Below are 25,627 nucleotides of genomic sequence, written 5' to 3' on the forward strand. Positions count from 1 at the left end.
GATCTCCTTACCCTTAGTGTCGATGTGCCTGATGCCGATGGTTCCAATTTCTTGGCGCCAATTTCTCCATTTTATCCAAGCATGCCGAACGGCCTTTGGGGGGGTCATCTGGGCACAAAAATTGCAGCCACGGACATCATACAATTCCCCCAGGCACAAGACATAGACCTCAGGGGGGGGGGGGGGGGGGCGTGATAGACAGACTGAAGTGGGACTCCGCGTGGACGCTTGGATAGTGGCATGCTAGGCATACACAGTGTGTCTGTCAAAGTTTTCCGTGCCAGGCTCCATCTGATGATGTCACCCAAGTGTGAAGACTACCATCCTTGCTTGTCCTTGGAGAAAGGGACAATGACTGTACTGAGAAGTTCTTATTTGCTGTAATTTGGATGCTGCACTGTAGAGCAGTGTTTCCCAAACTTTCCAAGTGGAAAGTACACCCATATTAATGAAAATGTTAGGTGGCACACCAACCTGCAGCAGCAGGACTCCTATGGCCAAAGGAAGAGCAAGAAAACATAGTTCCCTGTACGTACCCAGATCAGTCCAGACCGTGGGTTGAGCCTCCTGTCCAGCAGATGGAGACAGACCAAAACTGAAAGGGTATCAGCTCACCCTGCGGTCTCCTGATCTGGGCTAGTCTGCCTTCTTTTTTCCTTCTTGGATCAAGCAAGTACTTATTGTGTAGGGATTCTAATAGGATTCTTTAAAAAAAAAAAAAAGTTTAGTTTTAGTTCATTGTTTCAGGGCTGTGCAGGAGACTGTCGCGTCTCCTGGCTGTTGCTGGACTTATGCTATGCCCAGCACAAGGGACGAAGTCCCCCTAAGTCCGTGTGTGCTTCCTGGTGTAGGAGATCTGCACTGAATTTCTCTCATGCATATTCATTGTGCGTGGGGGTATCAGAGGACAGGATTCTGGATGCAATGTCTTCATTAAAGTGTTACAGTTCTGTAGCAGCATCCTCAGTTAAGAGGTCACTTTCAAAGTTGGGAGGAGTTAAAATTTTGCTTAGAATCTTGGTCTCTTTAAGCAGCCGGTTCGCTACTTTTTCACTCCTGTTGTAAGTTGAAGAGGTGAAGTTGTGTTCCCTGTACATACCAGGATCGGTCCAGACTGCTGCGTTATGCCTCCCTTCCAGCAGATGGAGTCAGAGAGCTCACCCAGTGGCTGACATTTTTACTGTACAGATTTAGAGCAGGGGAAGGCCCCAGTGCTTGTACTACAGCAGCATTTTTTAATAAATCCTCCTTCAAGACTGCTGGTGGAGCTGAAAAGGATTGGTCAACCCTCGCAGTGTGCCTTTAGCAAAAAGGAGCTAAATCAAAGAGGGCATCCTTAAGAAATGATAGTTGGTCTCACACAAGTATTTCTGTGTTTATTATTTGCATTTCTCCCACCTGAGAATATTTACTATAAAATAGTATCCTTGAGGATATGAGCCTAGTGGTTAAACTCATATGACATTACAATGATTCTTTCCCATAAGATCTCAATAGATAGAGCAACTGAAGACAAAATATATATATATATTAAAAAATTAAGTGTACCATCCCTAGTGCTCTCTCAAAAAGTGTTAATTTTAGGGGGGTACCAGTGGTTCTTTAAAAGGCAAGTACCATACTTTTTTTTAAACAATGATACTGTAAATGAACTCTAATCACTTACCAGAGATGGCTGATTTTAATAATCTGCCCTCCCTTTACCGTTCTTTCAAGACCATGCGTGTACCTGATTCCATTTGTACTGTAAGAATTCAAACTAGGTTGCTGACATTTTCCTGACAGCATGAAAAACTGATATCTGAGCCACCTAAAGGTATCCAGATAGACTGTCACAGATATTCAGTGTCACACTGACACGTAGGCTTGCTGCTGCCTATAGCTAATGCTGAAAACAAGCCGTCTTGTCACAACATTGAGATAAGTATTGAATACACTCTAAATAAATGACTATCATATAGAGACGCCAGATATACTCATTAACAGAGTTAGTAAATCTATTGGATAATCATTAGCCATCCATGTATTTCTTAAAGATTTTTCACTGCAAATAAATGACACACAGTTATTTTCAAGCTAAGTATTTCTAATCTTGCCATTGGACACTGTCCCAGTGTTTCGTGTGTTTGGTTTGCTCTGTCCACTGGCACTTGACGGCATCTCTGACGGGACAGAGCAAACCAAATACCAAATGCTATCCTAGTATTACATAAAAAAAAAGAAAAATACAAAACACCATCTCTCTTTTTAAACCAGGGGCTGCTTCCAAAAGTCCCACACGCTCTTCTAAGTAAGTGATGTGTTCATTTACAGTAACATTAAAAGAAAATAAATAAAGCCTGTACCAAGCAGTGATTTCAGCGCTGTGCTGATGCATGCATTACCGTAACACATGCGTGCCTGCAAAGGTTTGTAAACCCTCACAGCTGATCTGAGCGCAGGGGCTGGGCCAGACCTCCACCTGCCCAGAATGTTCCCCTTACCACCTGACAGCGAGTGGCATTGCTGGAAGAACAAACATACAGAAGGCGATAATGCTCCATCCCGGGGAGGGAAGAGTCAAGCAAGAAAGCCATTTTAATAATAAATAGATTTGTAACTATAAGCAAAAAAAAAAAAAAAACAGAGAGCCCCACACAAAATACAAAACCCAGTAGCGGGTAAGGATTTGCTGACTTATGAAAGTAGATGGAAGGCTGCATTCTTTCCTTGGAAGGGTAAGGATTATAAAGCACGAGATGGGTGGTGTTCAGGTCTGCAGAGTGACCACAAACGTTTTAAAATGCACTTGAGTGCACATGGTTTCCTACACAAAATGATTACTAGAAGAGATGGCAAGCCAGCATGACGGCTAGACCCACTGCAGTCAGTTGGGCTTGGTGTGTGGAAGTCTTTTATAGGAGGGTGGTCTCCCATGACGTAGCATATATTTTTCTAAGCTGTCCAGAATGGATGTGACTATTCGCTGGACATCTGGATCCGTATGCCCGTTTTCCTTGATGCGGTAGAGCTGGCGCAGGCCGCCCTCTTCGATTAACATACTGCAGTACCTCGCCGCTGAAAGTCAGATAGAAACAAGTCTTTACCATTAACGTCGTCACAAACTGGAGAAACCAACTGGACGCTCATTTTAAGCAAAATGGATGCTCCAGTCCTCTGCTGTTTGAGGCTGCGTGTTACTTCTCCTCTCTGCCCCCTCCCTAGAGGGCCAAGGATGCCTTACTGGTGAAGGGGATGGAGGAAACTCTTCCCGCTGACTGATACCCCTTCCCCCTTGTTAATCACGAGGCAGCAGTGGTTACCACTGCAATGTCTCTACCCCAGCATGCAAGTGCGCCATCCCCATGACCTGCCCAAATCCTACCAGCTCGTAGACAAGAGCTAGACTGGGCTGCAAGACCTGTGCTAGAGTGTTTGCAGATCCGTTCCTCACTCACCACTCGGAGCACACGTGAATTGGAAGGAAAACCTCCTTCTGCCCTATCAGAAACATAGAACATGGCAACAGGGAAAGCCAAAAAGGCCCATCCCCCATTCCACTTACCACCAACCCTACTCTATCCTTGGCATTGCCATCATTTTCCCCGTTAGCCAGAGATCCCCTCTCTTGCTGTACAGGCATCCATTCATATGAAAGGCTACAGCCCCACTGTAAATTCTGCACTTTATAAAACTCAACCCTCGCACAGACGTCTTGGCTCTCAACAGCAGGGTTATAAAGGGAGTACTGTGGCAGGTGCATATCCACAAGCATAGATGGTAGTAAACACTGCTCACCTAGCTCTATCCAGTTCTCTCTCACACACAGATCTACTGTATATAAATACCTACAAACATGTATCTGTGTATTACAGAATAATTCAATCCTAGTGCACAGTATATATTCAGGAACAGATTTCACCATCATAATTACATCCGAATCACAGATAACCCAGTGCCTGTGAGCAGAGATATTTATGCTCTTCTATTGTAACATTAAGGGTTATGGATGCAGCTAATCAGATCACCATCACGTGTTGGATTTAATACAGAATCATCACTTCAGTACAGTATCCAAAGTCAGGAGTTAATTTAAAATGATGATGCATTCAAAACAACTAAAATACTGTGCAAGCTATAGGCCATGTTCTATCTACCTATAGAAATCCGGCTCAATGTCTCCACAGTAATATACACACAGTAAAGGCTGTCTGAAGTTTGACAGTACGTACGGTTTTTGCTGCAAACATGCTGCACGGCCCACACTGCCCATAACTGGACTCCAGGAGTACTGAAGCAGCCAAGCAAAGGAAAAAATGGATTAAAGGACCTAGAAAAAAAAGAAGATCAAGAAAATGATTTAGCACTGTTTTTCTGAGATGATGTCCTTGAATTTAACATATGGCATAAGTAACTGGTTCTTAGAAATAAAAGGCTCGGTAATGCTTGTCTCAGGCTGGTCCCTAATGCTTGGAGCAGTGAAGGCCGAACTGAATACTAGAGAGGTGCACGTACGGTGTTGGCTATGACTATGCTTAATGATCTATGGACTCACAAGAACCAGAGATCTGCGTGAAAGCTCTGGTCAGGAGGTCAAAAAGATTTCTAAAAGCTTCTATGGCTTGGAAAAAAGATTTTTAACACAGAAGATAAATACCTGTAAGCAACCATCTCACACTCTGGTGTTGGCCACTTCAAAATGGCAGAGTGCTGCGAAGAAAGCAGAATATATATATAGATTTCAAATCAAAATGAACCCTCTTTCCAGGAATTTACAATAAATATCAATGGCTTAACACTGAATTCAAGCCATCAATGAGCAGTCCTGGAATGGAATCCCAGGGCAGCAGAGGTCACCAGCCAGCATGGCCTCTTGGGCCTTCTGTGTGCTGGGTCTCGTGCTCTCCCTTATACCTTTGACACATTCTGCTAGCACTCATCATGCGTCATTGCTGGAGGAGTCTTTCCATCTAAGAGGATGGTAGGGAGTGGGGACTGTCCGCCATTCCCTCCCCCATAACTGCTCATGCTAGCAGGGTTGAATGCATTACTCTACCAGTTGCTCCAGAAGATTGTTTCTGAGGCCAGAGCTCAGCGTCCAGGTCTCCTCGCCACGGGAGATTAAGTGCGCAATAATCCCGGCTGCAAAATAACTGACTTCCACCTCGACGCTGTGCAGCAGTTTACTGATGTGGTCTATGAAGTTCTTCAACATCAGTTCAGAGTGAAGTTCCCTGACTTCTGCTATGTTGTTCTGCCACAAAACAAAGCAAACAACATTTCTGAGAAACACGCGGGGGATTTTATAACACGCCGCAGGCATTTGTGGGCTGTTATGCGCTCATGCAAGTCTGCTTTGATAATTATCCTAGCAGGAGTACAGAGAGGGGAGGCGGGTGGCTCGTGTACACCTATTAATAACTCCCCCTCCAGAAATAGCCATAAATGTCAGTAAGAATAAGTAGTAGTGCTGACAAACTGCAGGAAATCTGGTAATTATTGGACAGCTCTAGCCATTAGAGATACAATGGGGAGACTTAGTATCTGTTAACTTGTGATTTGTTTTAAATCTATTGTTGTATGTTTGTTTTGTAATTTGCCTAGCATGAAAGGAGGAGGAATATAAATATTTTAAATAAGTTACACTTACTATTGAGTGCACAGAATTTACACGCATACTTTTTAAAAATCAAGAAGTATGTGTGCAAGTCTTAGACCCTACAAAGCCTCTTCTCTGTGTGTGTAAAAGGACACAACGGGTGCGCGTGTAATTCTATAGGCCTATCAGCTGTGCAAGGTTCTAAAGGGCCATTTCTGCAGGGGAAGGCACTCGCAGACGTGCCTCTGAAAATTCCCCTCCAACCTCTCACTACGCCTCACCAAAACAGAGTCCCAACTATACAGAACTGGTAATATGTCTGCTGGAACCCTGATCTACTTTCCTCCAATGCAGCTGAATGGAATACATTACAGAAAAAGCAAGCAGATGTGACTTTTTGTTGCCTGTATAAAAATAAGCATTTTACATTTGTGCCTAATCTTTGTAGAAAGAAAAGAGATTGAGAGCAACTACTGTGAAAACTACTGCTGGGTTACCAGATCCCCTGCACCTCGCTCTGACCTGCGCTCCCCTCTGCCATCCCAGTCTGCAAACCAAGCCACGGACAAAATGTTCGCCAGGCATTACCGCGACATTATCATGCACGCCACCTGTCCAGGGACTTATCGTAAGCAAGGCTTGAGCCCACCCTTCCAAAGGCAGAAAGGCAAGCAATCACGGATGGGCCACTTAAGTCTCACTCTAACTTCAGGAACGAAGAAGATGCACTTCGTAGGATAAATGCCACAATGCAGTCAAATAATCTCTCAGGACAACAAAATCAACAGAAGACCTGGTATCTATTATTTACATCCTCCATCATCTGCCACCAAAATAACTTACATATTGCGCATCCAGAAGGGGGAAACTGAATTATTATGGGTTTCTATCTGAACAGACTTGTCTCTCTATGTCTTACGACTTGTTTTTGCATCTTACCAAAAGCCCCAGAACTTTCTGCTGGATGGAGCACTCGGATGGAAAAGACTGCAAAAAGAAATACAACAAGCTGTAGAAGGGGAGCTGCAAGAAGCAACAAGAAACACAGTCCAGCAGCGAAGTCCGAGCCTTACCTCCAGAACCTTCATAAAGAGCTCCAGGCCCTGGTTCTCAATGAAGTGTCTGCAGGTGGTGGGGGATTCATCAGTCAGGTTCCAGAGCGCGCTCAGGGTAAACTTCAGAGTCGTGTCCACTAAGTTCTGGTTCGTTTTCTGTTTGACTATTTGCAGAAGTTGCTGAGAAATAAAAAGGGGTAGATGACTTTACTGCTACCGCAGGACTGAGAATGGAGCGCATTGTAAAAATGAATAATGCAGTACGTTTTCTCCTTAGATCATGCTAGAGAATTTCTCCAGCAAGAGGTTATACAATTTTTAATTTTGGGGCATGTTTCCTACAACTCATTGTATGTGTTTGCGTAAAACCCTCCCTCAATATGAGTCCTAGCAGCACTTCTGTTTAGCAGCCGAGGCAAGCTGCACACAGACTGGTCACAACTCATAGTCAAAGCCCGAGGAGAAAGAACTTTAGAAGGCCCCGTTTACAAAAAAGAGGGCCTTCCTTCCCATCCCGAGCCTAAAACTCTGATAAAATCAGGCTCACGGCGCAGACACAAGGTGCTTTGCAGCTGTAAGAGGTACACATGGCACAAATACTTGGTGTCCAGTGCAAAGCCAACGCCTCACTCACCCGGACAATGAAGAGTTCGGCACCAAGCTGGGCGGTCTGCTCAGTTGAAAGCTGTAAATAAATACAATGTTAAGATATAGGTGGCTGAAAAATCTAGTGCCTCTGCAACACTGGGTAGAAGCAGCTATCCTGGGCTTGCAAAAGATATACCTTGGCAGCAAGAATGGAGATGATCGCCACAGCCATCCTTTGCATGTTTTGATCTTCATGGTTGCACAGCCACTGCATGACCAGCTTGGCAGCTTCAAACCTAAAAATGGTAGTCTTTTAAACAAGTAGCAATCTTAATAAAAGAAAGAAAAAGTCAAGTCCCAACATGAGCCACCAACAGTGAAATGCAGGGATGGCAAATTCTGGCCTTCCAGGGTCTGAAACAGGTCTGGGTTACAGAATAACTAAACCTATTAAAGTTAAATCAATCAGACTCTTTACTTAAATTAGAAGCCATGGAAGCACAAACACCTCATGAAGGTTTACTGCAGGGATCCCAACCACCCTCTCGGACTGGTGTTGACCACCCTATCTTATTACTTCCGCCAGTGACTCGATCTGTTTATTTAAAAACTTAGAACCCGCTGATCCATAAATCTCAGCGGTGTACAAAGTTACGTCCACAATAAAATCAACATGCGATTAAAATAGATAACAAGAAAAATCAAACTCTTAACATCATAAAAGCAATTTAAAAGGGCCAAAATGGCAGTATACACCTAGTTTTCCCACTAAGGGTAATGTAATAGCAACTTTCATGCCAATATGGCTGCTAGCATGGGTTCAGGAAGAGGTGCTATAATAATAACTTAACAGTCACATTTTTAACACTGTGACCAGAGAATACAGCTGTCTTTTAAAACAAAGAGTAATTGGATCAGGAGGAGATAATTTGGAGCTGGTGATTATTGTTACAGTTTTATTATGGAAACAATGAATAGTTCCATGTTGTTATCACCTTTTTAGTGAGCGGTCATACAGTGAAAGGCCTGGGATTTCATACACTAGGTCTTATATAAGCCACATATAAATGTTCATTTTATCATATAACACCAAAGTAAATCATTCCCTCCCCTCCAATTAAAAAAAAAAAATACCACAACCAAGATTATAATTTTAGAAACTACTACTAAAATACATCTAAACTAAAATGGCCCAATCATTACAGCAAAAACAATAGGAGCAAATAGCACACCAGATACAGATGAAGATCAAGGCAAAGGTGTAGCAAATATGAAATGTTATCCACCAAAACGTATTAGAGACAAATGACAAGTTTTTATTCAATGACTGCACAAAATCTTCAGCTTCAAAATAAAGCATTCACATCAGCAGACAGTGCCTGTTCCCTGTACGTACCCAGATCAGTCCAGACTCCTGGTTTTGCCTCCCCTCCAGCAGAGGGAGACAGAGAAAGTTTTACTGAAACTTAACATGAGGTGCCACATGCAGTCCCCCAGTATTTCTCTGCCTCCAGCAGATGATGGAGGTGCAAAGCCTGCAGTCTGAGTTAAAAAAAAAACCCAGTCAGACCAGAAGATTTAGGAATGCTTGCCTCCCAGGGGATTGTTAGGTCCTGGTGGGGCCATCCCCCCTGGTCTGTGAGACGGACGAGCTGGGGGGGGGGGGGGGGTCGGGGGACCCTTTGTTGATTAGTCCTTAATTGGACAGGGCAGAAAACTGGGGGTCCCGGTTCCCTCGCCCTGAAGGACGGACTGAGCCTGCAGCCATTCTTCTGTAAGAGAAGTGTTTGAATTGTTTTCATTGCCTGTTCAAAATATTTTCTTAAAAAAAGGGTGAAATTAAACGCAAAGGAAGCAAATAGGGAGTTGCTGTGGGACAGCATGTTTTACCCCGGCTCTTCTGCTTAAGCAATCATGCGGCTCAGCTTTTAGTTCCCATTCCTCCGGCGACTCTCCTTTTGTAGTGGCTCGGCGCTGGGCATTTGCCATTGTGTAAAATATGCGGCTTGTGGAGACTCGCACATCTTATACATTGGCAAATGCTCCTGGTGCCTCTCTGCTGGAGAGAGCACTTCGGGGAGCGTGGCAGTGACAAAATCGGCCCAGTGCCGCGAGCCATGAACCCTTCCCGCTAAGAGTAGGAACGGCGGCCATCTTGTCTAAGTTCAGGGCTGCCGCGCAGGTTGCTGAGGGGATGGGGATTTTCCTCCTCGTTTATTTCCGGTGGAAAGGACTTCCTCCCTCAGGAAATGAGGAGGATCCCCAGGAGGGCTTGGATGCCTCTTCTACTTTTTCCTCTGATTTTGTTCTCTTATTACTAAACAAAACCTATAAGGCCAGGAAAGCCACGGGCCAGCACAGGATTGAGTAGGGGGCTTTGGTGAGGCCACCCAAGATACCCAGGTCCTCCAGGGATGCGGGGGCTATGAGGGTCCGGCATGTCCTAGGGGCCCCGGTATCAACAACTGCCGCGGGGAGCTCTTCTGAATCTTCAGTAATGGAGGATCCATGAGCGCAAGACCCTCTGGGGTCGGATTCGGGTTTGGAGGATCTGGATCAGGCACTGTCCAAGAACCTGGCCGTCAAAAGCAATTATCCCAAGGTGGTATGGCTGTTCCACAAGGAGGAGCTGGGTCCCCTGATACCTGCTGTTCTGGAGGAACTGGGTATAGAGATCCCGCAAAAGAAATCAGAATTGGGGGCAGTGGACCCGGTCATGGTTGGCCTCCGAGGTCCAACAAGGTTGTTTCCATTTCACAAGTTGGTGTTTAGGGAGTGGGATACTCCTGGAATAGGCCTGAACGTCAGCAGGACCATGGATAAGTTGTATCCTTTGCCTGAAGATATGCTTGAGCTTCTGAAAGTCCCAAAAGATGGATGCATCTGTTTTGGATGTTACTAAGAAAATGACCATTCCGGTTGCCGGTTCTACAGCTCTGAAGGATCTTCAGGATAGGAAGCTGGAGGTGCACCTCAAGAAGATTTTTGAGGTGTCTGCCCTTAGTGTTCGAACGGCTGTATGTAGCAGTTTTATGCCGAGGGCCGGCTTATGCTGGGTGCAGCAGTTGCATGTGGACAGGTCTTTGTCTGAATCGGAGATGAAGAAGGCGGAGCGGCTGGAAGCTGTAGTGGCCTATGGCACAGATGCCTTATATGATCTTATCAGGACTTCCTCCAGGACTATGATGTCGGCAGTTTCAGCCCGCAGACTCCCTTGATTGAGGAACTGGTTGGCCAACGTTTCATCCAAGTCTCATTTGGGAGCGTTGCCTTTTAAAGGAAAGTTGCTCTTTGGTAGAGACTTGGAGGAGATACTCAAGCTTCTCGGAAAGAATAAGGTTCATAAATTGCTTGGAGACAAGCTGAAAGGGAAAGGCTCCTTTCCTTCTCGTTCCTGCTTCAGGGGGAGTTGGCGGTTTCGGCCACTCAGAGCGTCGAGCAGACAACCGTCCTAGAACCAGTCCTTTCAAGGGCAGAAGATGAGTAGAGATGGCTCCTCCCAGTGTGGGGGTGGAGAAAAATCCACCCAATGATGAGAGGCTGGCCCACTCCTCTGTTCCAGCGACAGGGGGTCGGTTGGCTCTGTTCTACGAGCAGTGAGCCAAGATCATGTTGGACCAGTGGGTCTTAAGCGTGATAAAACAAGGTTATGCTTTAGAATTTGCTCGGCCGCTAAGAGATTTGTTCCTGGTCTCCCCGTGTACTTATGAGGAAAAGAAGCTGGCAGTGTGGGAACACCGTTTGTTATCTGCGCATGCTGGCATCCATTGTTCCTGTCCCCTTGAAGGAGCAGGGGATAGGCTGCTATTCCATTTATTTCATAGTTCTCAAGAAAGAGGGCACACTCCGTCCAATCCTCAATTTTAAAAAGGTGAAAAGGTTACTCTGTTTCAAATGGAAACCCTGTGATCAGTGATTGCCTCGGTGCACAAGAGGGAGTACCTAGCATCTCTGGATTTGATCGAAGCATACTTGCACACAGGAATCCGGGCAGAACATCAAAGATATCTGAGATTCATGATTCAGGGAGAACATTTTCAGTTTTGGAGGCATAACCCAGCAGTCTGGACTGATCCGGTATGTACAGGGAATTTCAGTTTTGCACCCTGTCCTTCAGTCTGGCGATGGCGCCCAGGACCTTCACCAAGGTAGTGGTCTTGTTGGCTGTGGCTCTCTAGAGGGATGGGGTCCTGGATCATCTCTATCTGGACAACTGGCTGATTCTTGTAAAGTCAGAAATCTTTTGTCAGAAGGCAGTGAACTTAGTCCTTTGGCACCTGAGATCATTGGGATAGTCAATCTGTCCAAGAGTCATCTTTTTCCATCCAGATTTTGGAATTCCTGGGGGTGCATTCTACCCATTCTCAGGCGGTCTCCTGGGCAGAGTGTCAGCAAGTTTCACCGCAGGAGATCTGTAGAGCAGCTACTTGGAAATCGTTGCACACTTTCACCAGGCATTGTTGGTCTGGATGTCCAGGCCCCAAAGGCCATGGGTTTTGGTGCAAGTGTGCTTCGAGTGGGACTCTCGCAGTCCCACCCTGTGTATTTATTTATTTATTATTTATTTAACATTTTTATATACCGACATTCGTTAGGAACATCACATCAGTTTCCAAAGAACTAGTAATGCAGAGTAACAAAGCTTTACAGTGAACGATTTCAAACAGGGTGTGGGGGGATATTTAAAACTATGACATGGGAATTATAACAAGTAACAACAAGCTATTGAAGCTATAACAGAGGGAATTATAGCAGGTAAGTAGCAAATTATGGTAGGCCGAAGTTTAGAGAAGCTTTGGTACATCCCAGCAGTCCAGACTGATCCGGTACGTACAGGGAAAGGAAAATTGGTTCTTACCTGCTAATTTCCGTTCCTGTAGTACCACGGATCAGTCCAAAGTCCCGCCCAGTTGATGAAAGGGATAATTGCAGAGTCCGGGCGATCTGTTTTATTGTGATTACTCTGAAGAATGGCACAGGTTTTGTTAGGCCTACACAGGGTTTTGTTTGGGCGTGGTTATCCGTTCCAGGTTTCCTCTTCCCTCTGCTCGTTCAGGGGATGTTAGCTGGTTATTGTATTGGTATTTGTTTCAGTTTTGGCTTGGGTACAGAATAATACTGAGGGATTGCGGGTGGCACCTCTTGTTAAGTGGCAGTGTCAGTAAAACTTTCTGTCTCCATCTGCTGGAGGAGAGGCAAAACCCAGGAGTCTGGACTGATCTGTGGACTACAGGAACGAAATTAGCAGATAAGAACCAATTTCCCTATGGTAATAACAAATGGGAAAAAGATCCCAGCCCTGACATGAGCTCTGTTTCTTGAAAACACTGTCTCAAGGGAACAACCATAGGCAACAATTAGCAAAAGCATTTTCACATTTCAAAGGCAAGACAGGCAAAGCTGTTGAAATGTGTAAATGCTCTTGCTAATTGCTGCCTATAGTTGCCCCCTTGCGATGGAGTTTCCACAAACACAGCTGGGTCATGTTGAGGCTGGGATCTACAAAATCATGAAAGGACTTGCATGGGTAAATGTGAATCGGTTATTTACAATGCAAGGACTAGGGGGCATTCCATGAAGTTAGCAAGTAGCACATTTAAAACAAATTGGAGAAAATTATTTTTCAAACGGACAATTAAGCTCTGGAATTCATTGACAGGAGATGTGGTTAAGGCAGTTAGTATAGCTGGGTTTAAGTTCCTGTAGGAAAGTCCATAGACTGCAATTAATTAATAGGGAATAGCCACTGCTTGTTGCTGGCATTAGTAGCATGGGATCTATTTAATGTTTGGGTACTTATGGCATGGATTGGCCACTGTTGGAAACAGGATACCGGGCTTGATAGACTCTTATTCTGACTCAGTATGGCAATTTCTTATGTTCTTATCTTTTTTTCCATTGTTGTTGCCATCAGGCAACTTCTGCTGATGTGAATGCTTTATGTTGAAGCTGAAGATTTTGTCCAGTCATTACAGCCAAACTCAAGGAGTTTCAACATGTGAGATGATCTGTATCAAAGGCAGAAATGAATGGAGAGGGTATTTTGGCTCGTTATAAAATCATCTGCCCGATACATGAGTAAACCTATACATGTATAGCCTATATGTTGCGTTCCTGTGGGCAGAGATGCAGAGGGGGTTGGACTTACACACATACGTTTGGATTTTCAAAAGCATGCATGCAAATGTTCCCCAAAATTTCCTGCATACAAGTAGCGGGTATAATCACGAACGGGTAGGCTAATTTTCCAAAGTGAATGAACGCATGCGAGTTTGTTTTCAAAATTGGTGCAACTTATCTGCATACTTGCCAACTTTCTTATGCAGACTGTTACAAAATGACCCTCAAACTGTTCACTTAAATTATATATATTTCTATTTGTAGGGCTACCTGCAGAGATGAATTCCATGGTTTAAGCCATAGATGGTGGCTGTTTGATCCCCTAATCCCTCCCCCCCTGGGTCACTGCACAATCTTGAGGAGGTCACGTATTTCTCTCCGTGTCCCAAATCTAAGCTGCAAACTCTTTGCAGAAAAAGAAAGAGCATTTAAGTGAATTTAGTACTCAGGTAAGCTGGACTGACAGCCCTGGAAATCAAAGTCCAAAAGCACAGGAGCAGTGCCAGCTTCTGCGTGCTGTCCTGCCAATGTACAAGGGCAGCAACATCTATATGCACATGCAACCCCAGGGTGTTCTGCTAAGGCTGCCCAAAGGTGCACGTCCACACAAAACTACAACGGTGGGATTTCAAGAAAACGCAAGAGAAACTACTGCTAAAATGCTGTCTGTCTTCATTCTGCTGCGACTTGCCTGTTGAACGGGACGTCCTGAAGAATTCGATCACTGCACAGTGAGAGAAGGCAGTTCTTCTGCAGCTGTCAAAACACGAGAGGCAGGACTTATTTTTGTGTGAATACACTCTGCATTCACAGCATTTTAATTAAAGCTCTCCTTACAAAGAAAAGAAGTCCCATGCAGCCAAAGGACTCTGAAAGGTTAAGCTACTCTCTGTCTGCTGGTATCTATCAGAATACCGGTGCTCAAGAAAGAAAAAGGATTTTCCCTCCAGACTTTCCAGGAGGGTTAACATTGGTTTTAGCTTGGCGTCTTCTTTCCTGTTCCTCTCATATCCTTACACACTGCCATCCTGAGCTCTGATTACCAGAGTACTTGGGACTACAGGAAAATTGGTTCTTACCTGCTGATTTTCGTTCCTGTAGTACCACGGATCAGTCCAGACCGTGGGTTGAGCCTCCTGTCCAGCAGATGGAGACAGAGAAAAACTGAAAGGATATCCTATATCAGGACAGAGCCCCCCCCGTGTCCCTTCAGTATAAACGTTATCAAAGCAGAAAATATTAAGATAACTGTATTAAGATCAAGCAAGCAACAAGAAACTGGAAATTTGAACAATTCAAAACCCGGTAAATAACCGCTCTTACATATATATCTATCGGATAGATACTTCCGGTGCCTTAAATGTCTGATAGGAAGCAACTCTATCCAAAATGCTGTGAATGAAGAACAAAACTTTGAGCGGACAAATCAGAGATAAATGCAGACAGATAAATGTGACTGGACCAGCAGTTTCACCCCCAGACAGGCAAGCAGGTCACCGGATAAGGAGTCCTAAGCTGAAGCTCCCCTAGGACCCCGTAAGAGCGAGGAGACAGAACTGTCTCCCAGAGGGAACAGGTTTTGAACTATGCCAGTAAAGTTAACTTTTTTTTTTTTTTTTTTATAAAAGGGATAGGTAATACTTGCTTGATCCTGAAAAGATATGAAGAGAAAAATCTCCTAGAGAGAAGAAAATCAAGAAAGAGAGGGAACCACAGGTTAAACTGTCTGGATCTGCTGGAGACAGAAATACTGGAGGGACGCAGGGGGGGGGGGGGGGGGGGGGCTCTGTCCTGATATAGGACACCCTTTCAGTTTTTCTCTGTCTCCATCTGCTGGACAGGAGGCTCAACCCACTGTCTGGACTGATCCGGGTTCGTACAGGGAACTGACTGATGCGGGATTCTGTCATTCAACCGGTCATCGGTCTGTATGTTTCTGTTAAGGAATCGGGTCAACACTTCTCCACATCCTTTTCAGGATACACAAAACATACACATAAAGGCACTGGTGTGAGAGGGATGACAGGAAAAGCTGAAGAGAAGGGACAGGTTGCTCGGTTTCCCCGTTACCTGCTGGTGGTTTGGGAAGTGCTCCATTGCCTGCAGTAGTAAATGGGTCACGTCAGCCAAGAGCCGGACTGGCATACCAGCTGCCAAGTCCTGTTTGGTCAAGTTGAAGACGCACGCACTAGCTGCTAGCTGGACTGGCAAGTTGGAAGGGTGATTTCTCATTCCAAGAACCACGAGCTGAAAACACAGGCAACAGGATCAGGTCACTGTCACTGCGCAATTTAAATCTACAGCTTACCATCATCATGCAGTGCTGTAAAGAACTAGTGGGGAGATGAGGCTTACTTGGGGGGGGGGGGGGGGGGGGGGGGGGGAAGAGACACTGGTCAGGACAAGGGTTGGTGGGGGGAGGTATGAGAAAGAGGGTGAGGGGGAAACTTTTGGGGGTCATAGGAAAAGACGAAACAGTGGCACATTAAGAGCCGGATTTACTAAAGTTCTCCCTTCCCCCACAGACACAGAATGGGAAAACAGCCTTGGTAAACCGAGGAGCTGTGGAGGACCTCGGAGTGGGCACCCAGTGTTAGGGGACCTATCTCCATCCCCACCCCGATCTGAAGCTTTTGTTGGCTCCTAAGTTTCTGGACTGCTTTCTAGATCCAACGAAAATGTGTTAAAAAGTTGGCTTTTAAGAAATTAATTTTAAGAATATGGTCTCTCACTCATGCAGGTGAACAAGGATATAGCCTAGCAGAAATTAAACATTTTAAATATGTTAAAATATGCTTGAAATATTTGTATATTATATAGTAACTTGCCTATGTATTCAATTCTCATTTAAATAAGGTCCTTCAGAAATGTAAAACGTAGCCACCTCCTGCCTGGCAGATCCCGAAAGAAACAGGCAGGAAGGAGTTGTCAACAATCCTCAGCTCTGGCCGGGAAGAGGGGCCGTGAAATACTCTGACTTGGCTAACACTACCAAGCTGGGGGCAGAGTTGGGATCAGGCTGGCATGCAAACACGGCAGGGCTCACCTCGCTCCTGATCATTTTAGGAACAACTGCCCCCAGCCGCCTTTTACCTTCAGCATCTCAGGGGCTGCTCTGTCCATCACGTGCGTGAGACTGAAGAGATGAAAGAGGGCCTCCTTCACGAAGAACGACCGCTCACTGTACCGCCTCAAGGCTTCTGCAATCTGAGTCGTATTTGCCTCTCCCGATACCTTCACGTTCACACGGCGGTAAGAAACCAGTTAGTACGTGTACGTCACTCATTCAAACAGGAGCGCTTTAATTATAAAAACGCTTGCTCTCCAGGAACAGCAAACATATCCCCCCCACTACAAAAAACAAAAAGGCCATATCCTCCTTATTGCTCAATATTTCAAAACTGTTTATAGCAAAACAAAAATAACTGCCTTGTTATCAGTTAAAAATGTTCCTGCTAAGTCTGCCTGCCATAATCTCCCTGAAAGCCTGGCAGCAGCCATGAAAACGCCATCACAGATTACTCCCATGGGTAAACTGGTGGGCTCGTGCAGCTGGGAGGGGAGGGAAGGGGTGCGAGATGCCACTTGTGACATCACATCCAATATGCACCAATCAGACCCAGTGACTGTGATGTCATTTGTAACTCATGACCTTGGCTGCCTACAGGGGGAAAATCAGGGGAACTGCTCCAAAAACAATGGAGTTTTCATACATCATCTACAATGCGTATAGTTCTGATGTGCTGCAGGATAGGCACAGTAGGGTTTTTGTTTAAACTTCAGGCCCCAGTCTCACCATGTGTCAATTAGAATAGGTCAGAGATTAGAGGTAAGTATCTTTGGGCAACAGTATTTCTAACTGTCCCTTTCCATTTTTACAGTGTTAAATGAAGCTCCCTTGCTCCTGCCTAGCCACCCTGCCATCCTTCCCACCGCGGTTAAAACCACCTTCCAAAAGCAGCTGCAAATGCACTTGTAAAAAAGCAGCTGGGAAGGAAAACTGCACATCTGTTCTTCCAAGAAGGGAAACGACCGTGACCCGCCTATCTTCGGGCCGACAGACACAAACGGGCAGATTTAAGGGGGTGACCCAAAGCAGAGCCAGAAGCCCGCAGAGCAGTTTTCTCCTGCAGTTACGATAGTGGCTCCTCTCTTGCCCCAGGACTTAATTTCATGCAACTTCTGGGAGGCAAACAAAGTCCTCAGAGGAAAACGGGACAGAAGAGTTGCAGAACATCTGCCATGACTTCCAGTTTAGCTCTGACAGGCTAAAATTTTGCAATGCTATTTTGTTTGGCTTCCTTTCCCCTCAATCCTTTCATCTGGTGCAGTTTTACATTTCTCTCCTCACCATGCTTTTCATACAGGCGACTTCACTTAAATTATTCAATATTTATCCTAACTGCAATTTAATCTGATCTTAGAGCGGGTGATAGTGTGGGCTATACATTTTTTAAACAAAATAACTGATAATTACTTTCCCCGAGAGGAGAATTAGTGACTAATGAAGCAATTCCAACCTTCACGCTTCCTTCTCCAGAGAGGAATTCTGAATACCCAGCTTCCGTGGCAAGTAACCCCATGAAGTGCATCCTGGGCCGCTGTCCGATGAAGGCTTCCACAGCCTTGTCCGTGACGTGCTTCCTGCCCGAAATGTCCAGCGACGCCAAGCGCGGCAGGATGTCCCTCTCCTCCAGCAGACGGCAGGCGATGTCCGACGTGAACTGCTTGTCGTCGGAAATGTCGAGGTGATTCAGGTGCGTCAGCTGCCTAATCACATCCAGAATCTGGGTGGTGGTCATTTTTAAGCACTTCAGGTGGTGGATGACCAGAGACTTGAGCCTGTCCTTGCAAGCCAGCAGGGCCGTTATGTCCGTCACGGAGGTGTTGGATATGTCCAAGCTCTCTAGCCTGGGAAGCGAGGCCACGTCGGCCAGGTCCTCGTTATAGAACAGAACGTTCGTAATGCTCAGAGCGCGCAGCCCCGACAGGTGGCTGAAGCACCGTTCGTAGGGGTCCTCCAGCGAAAGGGTTAAGGAGTTCAGCACCAGGCACTGGAGGTTCTGCTGGATCCATTTACTTCTGCTGAGTCCGCTTATGATGTCCGTGATTGTGATGTCTGCGTTCACTCCTGTGGCGTCGAGCTCCACTAGCTTGTGATGGCAAAATGCCTTTCGGAAAGCCACGGCAGAGATTTTGGCTTTGTGGATGCAAGCTCGCTTCAAGCGCATTTGGTTGCCACGAAAAATCCCTACAGTCACCTCGTTCAGCTGCCCTGTAGAGAAGTAGTATGATTAAAAGTCACATGTTTCTTACCACAGACTTCTTACCACAGATACCGATTCAAAAACTACCTGGGCCCACTAGTGGTACCCAAAATACCTGTAGGTGGGCCACTGACTCAAAGGAGCAGCTACCCCTAAAAAGCAGGCAGGTAGTGGCGGTGTGATTTATGTTCCCCAGCACTGTACACACTGACAGGGCTCTGGAGATCCTATATCATAATATTCTGAAGACAGCTTTCAGGCTTACTAGATACAAAAAGTGTCATATTTTCTCAATAACTTTCTCTGTATAGCATCCCACACACACACACCCATGACCTATCCCTATAAAGACACCTCGTGGAGGATTTGATTGACTGACATTTTATATTTCACTCTTAACTGCCCTGTTTTATATGCTCTCTGATTAGTTCTCATTTTAGGGATAACTAAGCCATTGAATCAAAGTAAGCAAATATCATCATCTTTCACTGAAGGTCCTATTTGAAATTCTGATATTAGGATGGGCAGGAAGCCTTACATGTGCCCATGTACTAATCAGAGAACAGGAAACATGTACCACCCCCCGACAGCAAAGGGACATGCAAACATTTAGGTAGTGATCCTGGGGAAGGGAAACGTGGGAACAAAGACAGCAACACAGAGTGATTTTACCCTGAAATGCCATGGTCTGCAGCAGCCGGTCAGCCACTTCCTGCGGAAACACAGCAGATTCCTGCAAGCAAAGCGTTCCATCTTGTCTTTCCCAGCAAAACTTCTCTAGGTTAGCACTCAGAAAATTCAGACAGATATCAAGTAAGGACCTTGGTGATGCCTCCTCCTGTTCGAGGTAAACCACAATAAAGCTAAGAATTCAAGGGGACAAGAGCAATTATGCAGCAGACATACAGAGCAATATTCCAAGGCCTGCACAGCCCACAAAGACTGAAGTACTCTAAAAGTGAAAATCTGAGCAACTCCGGTGTCAGTTTTTTTGGCTGCCTACTTTTCTTGTAGCCAAATGGTGCTCTGCAAGATTATGACAGGAACGGTGGGCACAGGCTTGTCGCTGAGGAGCCAGAGTGCGTCTCCTTAAGGCCCTCCCCTCTCCCCCATTATATGCCCCCTTTTAAATGGACAATAGGCCGGCCAAGGGTCGCCGGCACAGCGTGATCCTTCAGTTGGCTCCTAGATGTTGTTGCTCAATATCCGTGCCTCTGCAGCACTCAAATACATGCCAATAAAAGGAATAGGACTGGATGTGGGAACAGAACTTGTGTCATTGGGCCAGTACCTTAGGGCCTTTCTTTTTTTAATTTCATCAATACTAGTCTAGTTAGACTTTTGGGTTGATTAGAGCAAGGTTATCACCACATATGCTTTACTGTTTGGACTACCATGACATCAATAACCAACTGTACAGCAATGTTTATCCCCTTTTTTACGGACAATGGCATAGCATGTGAGTGCGCGGGGGTGCAGGGAGAAGGATTAAGATCTGGCAGGTTAAGGACAAGGGCAGAAGTAGGGCATAAATGGATGACATTCGGCATGGTGGGTGCAGCAAATCGTGCAATAGTCTGACATGGCATTCTAATTAACAGCAGCTGCTAATGATGGATTATGAACTGAGCAGCTAGACTGGAAAGTCATCGACCACCCAAAAGCAAGATTCAGCAGCGGACAGGTCACCATTGCAGTTTTTTTCTTTTTTAAATCCCATTTCTTTTTTCGAATTAAGCAAGCCACAAATGCTTTATTAGTTAGCAGGATAACGAACTTAACTTATTTTGCATTTAGTCCCCATGGGTTGATGGCTATCTGACTGTTACATTGACATCACAGAGGACCATGACATTGTGGTTACCTCTATGATGCTGGGAAAGCCCCAACATGGGGTTGGCAACCCTTTCCATGCCAGGGTCTCCAAAGCCCATTTTTCAGAACACCCACTGTTAACAATTATGGATGTTTTTATGAGACTCGCTCCAAACCTTGGAGGGTGAGGGAATGTTGTGATTACTATGCCTATTATATCTGTTCCAAAATGTGCATCTGCTGCCAGCTTTTTGAAGCCCTGAGATGATCATCCCTGCAATCTATTTAAATGGATCTAAAAATATTCTCACGTGCGATCTGGGCAGCTTCGGTGCCATGCTTAAACCTTCGTAGTCTGGTACCCTGCAATCTGTTCCACCAAAACGTTTCTTTCAGTTAAGCTGAAAGGGAAAAACTGCCATCAAATTTTAAGAACCTTTATTCTCTGCTCACAAGGCTAGCAGTTAAAGCACAGCACTATGCATCTTTATTATTTATTTAGCTTGGATTTGCTTATGTCCATAATTAAGAATAAGAAAGAGAGTAAAACACAATCAGTAATGATCATAATGCACAGTCTACTCACAAATATTAACTCAGTCTGGATTTCCTCAACTTTGTATTTGTACACACAAACCATGCCCTACGCTCCCCAACAGCCAGAACCTTCTGGAAAAATCTCACCTTACTACTACTGGGGAATGGGCCTTTCTATAATAGGAACTCTCTTCCCCTTTCATTTTGCAGTATAAAGGATCCAAAAGCATTCAGAAAGGCTTTAAAAACAACACTGTTTAAAGCAGCTTTCCAGAAGAATAATGTAAAACAGTGATTTTCTCAGCCTTACCAGAGATGGGCAAACTGCAACGTTTATCAGTCAGGTCTGTCGCTCATGTATGGGCAGCCAGTGCAAAGTGCACAACACTGGAGTCATACGTTCTCGTATTGGAGTTCCAGTGAGCAACCAGGCGGCGGCATTTTGCATTAATTGCAAGGGTTGATTTGAGACCTGGGGGAGGCCGGCGTGTAATGAGTTACAATAGTCAAGACTATTAAGAACTAAAGACTGCAATATGGTCCCGATGTCAGCGGGGTCTAACAGATGTTTGAGGTGTCGAATTAAACAGATTTTTGCAAAGGATTTCTGGACCACTGTCCTGAAAGGAGTTTTCATTCAAAATGACGAGTCGAGGGTTAAACCTAAGTTGCGAACTTTCTTAGCTACTGGAAAGTCATAGTTGTCAAATTGAAAAAAAAATGGAGGAATTTGATATGATGGACAACCCACTATCATAATCCCAGTCTTTTTAATGTTTAACAATCTGTATGTGAGAGCCAGATTTTAACGGAGGAAAGACATAGGGCGATAAATCTGATGGCACTGTTCCAAGATGACTTTAATGGGAAATAAAACTGTATGTTGTCATTGTACAACTTGTATGAGACGCCCGGGGTGGAAAGTAGTTGGCATAGAGGGGTTAAGTAGATGTTAAACAGCGCTGCGGATAATGCAGAGTCTTGGGATACACCAGTAGAAGCGAGGAATCAGGAGGACGTGTCGGATGATAGTCTTATTTGCTGCTTAGGGCTGGAAAGATATGCTTTGAAACAGGCAAGGACTGACCCAGCTACCCTGTGTCCATGGGATGTTATCAAAACAGCGTGGTAAAGAGTATCAAAAGGTGAGTGTGATATCCAATAGTACCAACATATATGGGGTACCTTGGAGGATAGTCAAAACTAAGTAATAGGTTTCGGTACTCTAGAATTTTCAGAAATCAAATTGATAATGATCCAGGATGGCATTGTTACTGAGGAAATGCGATATCTGAGTCCGAACTGTGGATGTAACAATCATTGTTAAAAAAAAAAAAAAAAAGGCAGGTATGAGACAGGGCAAAAACTGGAAAAATCAGTATGGTCAGCAGCTGAATTTTAAAAAAATTGGTCTGACGGATGCATGTTTGCGTGAATCTGTGAGTTGTCCAGAGAAAGAGATATACGATATTTGAGAGGGGTATATAATCATTCCATTTCTAGCCACCCTAAGGAGTGCAGTGCAACATGGACAGATGATTGGAAGAACTGCATCTACTACTCCAGAGGAGGTGCATCCCCATTTTTTTCAAGACTTAGTGTAAATGAACACTCTATAATCACTTAGTCCAGAAGGTTATGGATTTGGAGACAGTATGTTAAAAAAATATAAAATGATTTTAAATGTTATACAGCGACAGTGGAAAATTCAGATTGCATGGAGCTACATTCCTGCACCTTAACCTCTCCCTCTCTCAGTATCCCATTGGTTCACCAAGGGCCAGACTTTACTCAGGTATATGAAAGACATTATTTATCTATTTATTTATTTTATTTATTTTGGCGTTTTATATACCGTCATTCCAAATGTAGATCACAATGGTTTACAAGATCCGCATACATATTCATGGTCAACAATCACATACTGTGTGTTAACATTCACCTTCTAGTTCAACACCACATTGTATACATGTTCTCATTCATAATCATTAGTATTTTAGCAAATTACACTAGCTATTGTATATTCATGCATTTTCATGGTCAACTTAATGGGAAAACAGATTCTAATCCTACTAATAATGTACATCACATCATTCAATATTATTGCTCACTCCATTAACATCAATGTATATCACATAACCCTCTGAAAATCATTTGGGGGCCAGGTAAAGAGAGCTGGCAGCTTCAGGTGGGCTCCCAAAGGGTCAGGTGCCCACATCACAAAGGTGGCACCTTCAGCTTTGCCACCTAGATTTGCTGCTTCTGTTCAGACATGCAATTTGATAAAAAGCGCAAAATAAATGGGAAAATAATAATAATTTGGATCTTTAAATGTTACTCCCAAAACTATCCAGAAATATCGAGGTACAAGAGAGCAAAAAAAACCAAAACTGTCTGGATCACTGGGAAGGTGTCTCAGTGCCCCACACAAATGTTACCCATTAAAATCGGCGTAAGAGGCACTGCCAGTGTAGGCATCACCGCTCTCCCCTTTCTGTACAGGCAGCAAGCAACAAATTTTCTGCTCAGACACATTTAGCAATTCCCCACACCAGAAAAAAAAAAGGGGCTATCGCCTTACAGACCGGGGGCTCTCTTTACTGTGCTTGTATAAGGAAAACTGTGATGAAGTCTCTAAGATCCTTAACCCCCTACAAACTTCGGTTGTACCGTTAGCAGGCGTCCCTCTTCCCCTGCTCATTAGGGAATTGGATGCGGCTCCCTCATTTAAAAACTAATAACCATCAACCGAAAACTGAGCAACTTCTACTCTTGGAAAAGGTCTGGACGAGAAGAGGACTTTAATCCAAGCCAACACCGTATTATATAACGCCCTCTTTCCTTAAAAAAAATAAAGAAATGAAGCGAGGAGGAAAAGGGCACGCTCAGGACCCTCAGTATAAAGCGCCCCGAGCCCCCGGCGGGTGGGGCAGTGTCCTTGTTATTGCGCCCCGAGCCACTGGGTCACAGTATATGGAGAGGGGGGCAGCGTCCCTCTTATTGCTCCCCGGGTCTCAGTATACGGGGGTGGAGAGGACTCACCATGCCGGCGCTGGCAGGGCCGCCCAGGCCCGGGCTCCCCGGCCCGGAGAGAGTAAACAAGTCGGGGGGGGGAGGGGGAGGGGGAGGGAGAGGGGAGGGGAGTGGGAAGGAGGGGGAGGCGGTAGCTGCCGACCCTGACCTGGAAGTGAAAGGGAAGCGGCGGGCGCATCCTTCTTAAAGGCGCAGCGCCTTCCGCACCTGGAAGGCCCCGCTGTGTGCCCCCCCCCCCCATGCTGGCCTGAGCAGATTCCCCCCCCCCCCCACCCCCGTGAAAGCCCCACCGACCCGGGGAGGCACCCGCCGCCTGCATCTGCACCCGATCGCGTTACGGTCACTGCCATTGAGGGAGTCAGCTAAACGGCTGCCCGCATCCCTAGCACCGCTTCGTGGGCTTCCGGTGTCTGTTAGACTGACTCGTTAAAAACAGCAATCTCAGAGATTTCTATTCCCACTACTAGGGAACGGCCTTCCTCTCCGGACACTCTTATGTCCCGTTTATAAAGCAGATTAGATTATGTAGGCCCTAACCTCTGCAAGAGGGTCCCCAAGGAAATGCGATTTATGGGGAATGACCTGAATGTTAGAAAGCACTGCAAAGCCTGGTTTTTAAATATGACTTTAATTAAAAGTCATCTGAGGGATGTCTTCATGCTTTTGTTTTAGGCACAGTATTGGCTGCTGTGATGAGGTAGCTATATTTTAGTTGTGGTTATGTATTTATTGCTATGTGGTATGAGTATGCAGTCTCTCACTTTGTCATACTGTTCCATTATTAATATTTTACCTTAATGTTAATTATTGTACTTTGCCCTGAGCCTGTGTAGATTGGCAGATGATAAATCAAATAAATAAAATGGCACCAAACTATGATCTTCTTGGTCTTTTTCCTAAAAATAGAGAACCTGTACAGTATGGGATGGCGGTTAACACTCTGCCACAAAACCCCATCAGGGAAACGACAGTAAGGACCATTTACAAAGCAAGAGAATGAAACCTTGCTAACAAAAAAAAAATATTTTATGCACAGCAATTTACTGCTTTTTAAAAGGGTGAGCAAGAGCAGGAATTTGGTCTATTAGTGGTCAATCAAATTAAATAAATAATAAGTTTCCCTAAGAATACAAGTTTCCATGAACATAAGTGATGGTTTGCACTAACAATAATGCCACTGCTGTTATGTTCTTCAAACACCACAATTTTCATCATTACACTACAATAATTACTCCCTAACATCCAAAATGTTACATTATAAACTCAGAACTGCATTTTGGTTTTGCATGCCTCCATCATCCACAGACAAGATACATCTCAATCATGGTGAGCAAGTCATAAAGACCAGTTATGACTATTCAGAACACAAAGCAATCCATGTGCAACCCATGGCAGCTCATTTAGAAGTACTGGCTGTTATCCTGGGAAGGGTTCTGGTGACATCAATAAACCAAAAACCTGATGGAGTGCTTGCTCAGATTCTTGAGATGCTTTCCTTGTATGTACCCGGATCAGTCCAGACTCCTGGGTTTTGCCTCCCCTCCAGCAGATGGAGACAGAGAAGTTTGAACGGACTCTGCCCTATACCCTGAGGTGCCACCTAGAGTCTGTCAGTATTTCTCTGTCTCCAGCAG

General features: G+C 45.0%; 1 protein-coding gene across 3 annotated transcripts; it reads right to left on the reverse strand.

Annotated features, from left to right (window-relative positions):
- Window positions 1–1,349: 1,349 nt before the first annotated feature.
- Window positions 1,350–24,135, reverse strand: ZYG11B (zyg-11 family member B, cell cycle regulator). 3 transcript variants are annotated; one of them, XM_029617740.1, is made up of 15 exons: window positions 24,003–24,135; window positions 20,735–20,824; window positions 19,281–19,446; window positions 17,862–18,616; window positions 16,435–16,575; window positions 15,412–15,588; window positions 14,033–14,097; window positions 7,418–7,517; window positions 7,268–7,318; window positions 6,652–6,813; window positions 6,518–6,565; window positions 5,036–5,233; window positions 4,637–4,689; window positions 4,212–4,309; window positions 1,350–3,057 (listed from the first exon to the last, which is right to left on the reverse strand). In XM_029617740.1, the coding sequence occupies exons 2-15, from the start codon at window positions 20,759–20,761 to the stop codon at window positions 2,867–2,869; spliced, it is 2,232 nt and encodes a 743-aa protein (XP_029473600.1). In that variant the 5' UTR covers window positions 20,762–20,824; window positions 24,003–24,135; the 3' UTR covers window positions 1,350–2,866. The 3 variants fall into 3 exon arrangements, with proteins under 3 accessions (XP_029473600.1, XP_029473601.1, XP_029473602.1); XM_029617741.1 differs by lacking the exon at window positions 20,735–20,824 and having other exon boundaries at window positions 24,003–24,128; XM_029617742.1 differs by lacking the exon at window positions 24,003–24,135 and having other exon boundaries at window positions 19,281–19,471.
- Window positions 24,136–25,627: the final 1,492 nt, after the last annotated feature.

This window comes from Rhinatrema bivittatum, chromosome 10 (assembly GCF_901001135.1).
Source record: "Rhinatrema bivittatum chromosome 10, aRhiBiv1.1, whole genome shotgun sequence".
In the NCBI taxonomy this organism is placed as follows: Eukaryota; Metazoa; Chordata; class Amphibia; order Gymnophiona; family Rhinatrematidae; genus Rhinatrema; species Rhinatrema bivittatum.

Excerpts from the sequence above, each read along its gene's own strand:
- ZYG11B (XM_029617740.1), bottom strand. The coding sequence starts at position 20,761 with ATGGCACCGAAGCTGCCCAGATCGCAC. Across the intron at positions 6,814-7,267 it reads CCGAACTCTTCATTGTCCGG|CAACTTCTGCAAATAGTCAA; the intron begins GTGAGTGAGGCG and ends TTTATTTCTCAG. Across the intron at positions 4,690-5,035 it reads ACAATCTTCTGGAGCAACTG|CACTCTGCCATTTTGAAGTG; the intron begins GTAGAGTAATGC and ends CTTTCTTCGCAG.